Source organism: Euprymna scolopes, chromosome 17, assembly GCF_053919585.1.
Source record: "Euprymna scolopes isolate OS-2025 chromosome 17, ASM5391958v1, whole genome shotgun sequence".
Classification (NCBI taxonomy): domain Eukaryota; kingdom Metazoa; phylum Mollusca; class Cephalopoda; order Sepiida; family Sepiolidae; genus Euprymna; species Euprymna scolopes.
The window spans coordinates 65208700-65215598 of NC_136498.1; the positions used below are offsets into that span (position 1 = coordinate 65208700).

Consider the following 6899-nt stretch of genomic DNA (forward strand, 5'->3'; position numbering starts at 1 on the left):
ACGAAATCTATTAGGCTTGAAACTTTTTTTGGAACCTATCTAAGAGCGAAAAACTAGAGGCAGAGGTACCAGCCCAGATACGGCAACAATACTCTAGGCGTCGGCGAACAGTGGCTTTGTAAAGATGTAGGATACTCTCAGGTGTGAGTAATTTTCCAGCATGGTCATACTTCGCAGCAATCTTGGCAATGTCTTCAATGTCGATGTCGCCTGTGAATGTTAAGCCTCGGAGTTTGAACGAAGAGCTTCCAGGTAGAGTATTATTAGTCATGGCTATCAGTGGTTGAGAAAGCTTCTTGTAATTGTTCAAAGAAAGGAGGCTTAGTCTTGGCAGCATTTAATATTACCATCCATTTACTTCCCTATCCCCCCCACAGACTCAATGTCTTCCTCTAAGGTCTCACACATTGTCTTAAATATGTGTTCATCCGTTTTCTCCTCGTCTTTGTTACAGATCGTGGTGTCATCAGCAAATATACCTATCTCAGAAACAATTTTATAAGAAAAGTCATTTATGAATATCAGGAATAATAAAGGTTGAGGCACTCTCATATTTATATGTTATTTTGACGTAAAACCATCGCTGACAATCTGAATTTTTCTCTTGTCTAAGAAGGATTTTATTATATTAATTATTCATCTAGTGATATTAATATCACATGATTTAATTTTAATGAGAAGACATGTTTCAAGGCCTTAGATATATCTAGGTATACTGCCTTTGTCTCACCTGCTTCATTCAATGCATGGTATATGAGCTATGCGATTACAATTAGGATATCTGCATTAGAACAAGCTTACCTCAATCCACACTCTCGGTGGGAAAGAAGTTTAGCATATATGACGTGGTTGAGTAGTACTTGGTTGATTAAAGAACTTAAAGATTTTAGCGACAAAAGGAAGGAAGCTAATGGGTGATAATTGAATTGGTCGGTTCTTTCATAAAGATTCTTAAAAACTGGTGCTACAGAAGCAATTTTCCAGCAACCAAGGAAGCAAGATTCGATTAAGAGTTGAATAGCTTAAAGTAAACTAGGGACAACGTCAGCGTAGCAGTTTTGAAATATTATAGCAAAGATGAGATCATGGCCACACGCCTTCTCGGTGTCCAAGTTATTTACCATATTTTGTGACGCGCTATGTTTGGAAATAAATGTGCAATGAAAAATTATGGAAATTTCTTCAATATTATGATCGGTATTTATTTTACTTACATAGACTGTTTCCATACACTGCATTGCCACAGCCCTTAAGCAAAGCCCGCTCATAATTAATGCTGTGCTGTCGAAAAACCTTATGATACCACAATGCCTTGTGACTCTTACACCAAAACATATTGTCGTATAGACTATATGAGTTCAGTTTTATTTATTTTTAGATACTTGCGATCCTACCAACATGCAGAAATTCAAATACAGGGTGGCCCACTTAAAAGTAGCCCAAAAATGTAGTAGAGAGGAGGGACATTCTTTTGTTGTTTAAATTACCTGTACTGTTATAAAAGATGCTGGAAGTGCTCCCCGATGACATTTATACATTTCTGGAAATGTTTAAACAACGTTTGCAGATACTGCCTGTAGATCTTCTCTTGTGATTCTCCTGATAGCGTTGGTAATGCTCTCCTTTAGTTGGTCTAGATTGTGAGGATTATTTGCATAATTTTTTTGTTTTGAAGTTCCCCAAAGATAAAAATCACATGATGACAAGTCTGGGGAACGTGGTGGCCATAACCCTTTGTTTATTGTTCTCTCTTCCGTAAACATATCATGAACTCGTGTCAGTGATCTGTGAGACGTATGGCATGTAGCGTCATCTTGTTGGGAAGAAGAATTGGAGTTTGTTTTGTGGTGTCAGTTGGTCATTAAGAGAAAGATTAGAGAGGTCGGGCTGTTAACAAATATCTTACAGATCAAATTCCCCACTGGATTGCCCCTGTAAATAATGCGTTTATTACACTTCAGTGACAATATGCCATTTTTGTCGTATAAACTGAATGAGCTTATATGATGCTTATTTGTAGACACCTCCGAGCGGATATAGTTTCTACGTCACTGATAACGGATACGTTACGGATACTCCTGAAAAATTATTTGCCCGCGGACCGGTTAATTTTGAAGTCATGATGATGGGGGTCACGAAAGATGAAGGCACTATTGCAGGTGAGTGATTCTTGTCATTGGCTGTTATTCTTTTTGTTTTTGCTTTTTTTATCTATTCCAGTCAGCTGGACTTCTTCGAATTCATATTTTGCGACTTATCTCGAAATCTCTTTAATAGCGAATCCCTCAAGATAAATATATGAATAGATAAATAACGAGTCGAGCCACTTGTCTATACCGGCGATTTTTTTTTTATACAATGTGGTCACCACGTATCAAGGTCTGAAAGTCACCCGAGGATAAGATGAGAACAGTAGTCCAAAGAATCCAAATAAGACTAATAATCAATCCTCACCCCAGAAATTCGGAAGCATAATTAGACCAGATTTACAAATGTCTATTATTCCATTTTTATTACCCTCCCCAGAAAATGGGGCAGATCACGACAACAGACATATAATACTTCAATAAACAGTGTAATAAATACAGTTAATAAATAGTGTAAGATTGTCAGTGAGAAATCAACATAATGATGGGTGGTGTTGGCAATTTTTTTTTTTACACAGTGATCACCACTTATCAAGGCCCGGAAGCCACTCAGGGATAAGGGTTATTGCAAGTACATTACCTTAGTGTGGAGCTTTGATGAAGTGTTTACTTAAGGGGGCGGTTCATTAGGAATTTGTTAACATTGGACTTGAAGACATCCAAGTTGTTGTCGGGAGGGAAGCAGGCAGACGGAACAGAGTTCCACAGACGTGCAGTTCTAAGAAAGAAACTTTATTCATGGAATCCGCATTTTGATTTAGGCACAGATATAGAGTGGCGGAAATTTTTCACAGTGGATTCAGCTAGACTGGTGTTTTTCGTGAAAGATTGGCGAGGGGGGGACCAGAGATTGGAGTTCAGACGAGCATCTGCCATGGAAATAACGATAAAACAAGGATAGGCTCGCAACGTCTCTTCTGTAGGAGAGAGGTTGCAGGGAAGAGAAAAGGGTATCCCCACTAAGCCACGAAGTCTATTTTGTACTCTGTCAAGGCAGGATAGGCTGTTTTTAGCAGCTCCTGCCCAGATATGGCAACAGTATTCCGTCCTTGGACGTACTTGGCTTTTATATAGATAGAGAATTGCATCAGTAGTGAGATATCTTCTGGAGCGGTAGAAGAATCCCACCATCTTTCCAGCAACCTTGGCAACAGACTTGATGTACGTGTTCCATTTACAGCCTTTGATGTGTTGCCGTAGATGGTCGTGTCATCAGCATAGATGTCAACGAATGATTTAAGTATGTGTTTAGGGAGGTCATTGATGTAGATCAGGAAGAGAGTTGGGCCCAGGATTGACCCCTGAGGGACTCCAGCATTTATATCGCAGGCCTCCGATTTTTGTCCATCTACCACTACTCTTATGAGCCTATCGGAGAGAAAAGATTTAATGATTGAGAAAACATTTCCAGTTATACCGTAGCTGGAAATCTTGTGAAGTAGACCCTTATGCCATACCTTGTCGAAGGCCTTTGATATGTCAAGAGCAATTGCCATAGAAATTAAGCCTTTGTCAAGAGATTCACTAATCCTGTGGGATATAACCGTCAGCACATCTGCGGTAGATCTTGCAGAGCGGAAACCATATTGTGTGTCACTAAGAAGGTTATTCCTGCTAAGGTGGTTGACTATTTCTCTATTTAATATGGATTCCAGCAACTTACTCATAACACACAGGAGACTTATAGGTCTGTATTGACAGGGAGATGACTTATCACCTGAATTCTTAAATACAGGGCAAACTGATGAGGTCTTCCAGGGAGTCGGAAAGCACTTCTCCTTAAGGCAGCGCTTAAACAGTTTCGTAAGTATGGGAGCAAGTTCTGGTTGAAGCTTTTTTAACACTATAATTGGGATGCCGTCAGGGCCAGTTGCTTTACTGGAATCTAGGTTCTGGATTAGCTTGGCGACCTCATGCACGGATATTTGTATGTTACCTAGCTTGTTCTGTGTTATAGGAGGAAATATGGGGAGTTGATGGCCTTCGTCGTATAGGGTAGAATTAGCTGCAAAGTTCTTTGCAAATAGTTTGGCCTTGTCTGACGCTGACGAGATGACCTCTGGTCCATTGATAATGGTTGGGATAGAACGCACGCTTCTGTTCAGGATCCTATTTGTTATTTGCCAAAACTGGTGGGATCCAAGCCGCTGATCAGCTACCTTGGATTTAACAGACTTGGCATATAGCTCTCTTGCATTTTTTATTACTCTTTTACAGTGGTTGCTGGCAGACCTGAAAGCAGCTTTAGTCTCAGTGGATCTATTACGTTGGTAGCTATGGAAAAAGTGATTTCTGTGCGCGATAGCAGCAGCACATTCTGGGGAGAACCATGGCTGGCTGTTAGGTTTTTGTTGGTAGAATTTGATTTTTTAAGAACAGCTAAATAACTTGTTTACATTAGACGTAAAGATGACCATTTTGTAGTCAATTGGAAAACCGCGCCACAGAATATGGAATTCGTGTTTAGATTAAGGTACAGATAGTAGGGAAACTGTTGATAGCTGTTGTAGTTAGACGAGTGTTTGTTGTGAATGTTTTGCAGCGGATGGGGCATAGATTGAAGCTCAGTGGAGCACTTGAAATGAAAATAACATTAGAGCAGATATATACTCGCAACGCCTCTTCTGTGAGAAAGAGGTGGCACCCTCCTAGGTCTCGAAGTCAGTTTTGAATCTTGTCAAAGTAGGAATGGGTGTCCTGAGTGTAGTGAGGCAGGTTATCTCAATATTCGATAAGAATCTTTCACTTAGTGATACAAGCACCAACATTTGCACAAATGACGTCCAGAAGAGACATTTTAAGAGAAGAACGTTAGCTATCAGACAATTCAAAATGGCTGCCAGTTTTCAAGATGGCTGCAGAAGCAAACCTGGCAAATTTACATTTTGATGCTTGTATCATCAAGTGAAAGATTGTTTCAGCAATCTGACCCACTAGTAGCTCCTTCCCAGATATGGCAATAGCATTCCATTTTAATACGTATGTGGCTCTTATACAGGAAGAGGACTCAACTTCTTGAGTCTTATTGTATTTACATCCTTTCCATGGGGTTGGAGTGGCGGTCAAGTGTGCATTTGATGAAAGTATTTCTGTGAAACGAACTAGATTCGAACTTGGTACATCGAGATTTTCAGTCTGTATTCTTACCACTTGGCTACTATCAATTTCAAAGTTAAGATTAGAAATTAAGAACATCTATTAAATATCTTGCATCCATTTTTATTGTAAAATATTCAGTTTCGTTATGATGATCGACATCGGCTCGGAAATAATTTGAATGTTATAGAAAAAAATAAAATAAATAGAATTCTCAAATGTGAGATTCGAACCTCGGATTGCATATAATATCAGAAGTGAAGGTGAACACGTTATCTTTTGCAGACACAAATCAAAGGAATTGTTTTGTCTTATTAACCTAATTAAATGAATTCAGCGTAAAAAAGTAAAACTCTATTTTTCTTGTAAACTGGCCACCTCGTTCGTACGATTTAACCCCATTAGATTATTTTCTGTGGGAGCATGTAAAGTCCATTTCTACGCTGATAAACCAAACGCAAGAGACCACTTGGAAGACAACATTCGACGCGTTATTACCGATATACAGTTTTTAATTTAAAGTTTGTTAAAATTGCACCTGTAGATTACACCAAATGCGTGCGAGTTGCATGGTCATATGCCCAGAATTGTATTTTATTTATAAATGTTAAAAATTAATCTTTGGAATAAATCACATACCGTATATTTCGGCGTATAAGGCGACCGTCAGATAAGACGAGGTACAAAATTGGAACAAATTTTAATAAATTTATCATATATCAGTTGTATAAGACGACTGCTACCTCACGAAACCATATTTGCTTAGCCTATGCTAGAGATTGCAACACCCGGTATCTTATGAAATATTGGTTTTTAAATATGATTTATTTAAATCTAAGGATCGTCTTCTACGCCCAAATATACGGTATCTTTATAATGAAAATTTTACCATGATTTATTTCAATTTGATATTTGCTGACTCTAACAAACTCTTTATATATATATATATACTAGCATTTAAGCCCGTCGTTGCCCGGGTGTTTGGAGGTGTATGTTGATTAAAAAAAAGGAGCGGTCAGTTTTTTTAAACTTTGACCCCTATTATGACCCCTCAACATTTATTGTTTTGGGCTCAAATTAAGTTAAGTTAGATCCATGTCCAAGAAAACTATATCTAAAATTTCAAGTGTTTAGACCCAAAATTGGCGGAGGAGCTTAGTAGAGTTCTCAAAGGTAAAATCGTTGAACTTTGACTCCTTAACAGCCAAATTTCTGATCGAAAACCGACCACAAAGATTTTCCCAAATCTCAGCACCCCGTATACAACATTTCGAGTCTGCAGACTTAAAATTGACAGAGTTATTGCGTAGGAAATTGTAAACAGACACACACATAGGCACACAGATACACACACAGACACGTTCACTTTTATAGATATATAGATTATAATAAGGTTATTATTATTAAATAATAGGATTGATCCAAACCTATGCTGATGACGGCTTAAAGCTAGAAACATACATGTCCATAGGTATACTTTTATGCGCGTAAAATATTTAATAATAAAAATAAATAAATAGGTACCATAAAAATATTTGCAGTTCATTCATATATATATATATATATATATATATATATATATATATATATATATATATATATATATATATATGAATATCAGGAAGAACTTATAGCTCTTTCAAAAACCGCTAAGTG

At 37.8% G+C, this 6899-nt stretch overlaps 1 protein-coding gene across 1 annotated transcript in view; it reads left to right on the top strand.

Annotated features, from left to right (window-relative positions):
• The window catches only part of LOC145296764 (acetylcholinesterase-like), a 261334-nt gene that overhangs the window by 237374 nt on the left and 17061 nt on the right, over positions 1–6899 (top strand). Inside the window, exon 6 of the mRNA XM_080142816.1 lies at positions 2021–2159. Within this exon, the coding sequence (XP_079998942.1) occupies positions 2021–2159 (139 nt within the window). The remainder of the gene's footprint in view (positions 1–2020; positions 2160–6899) is intronic.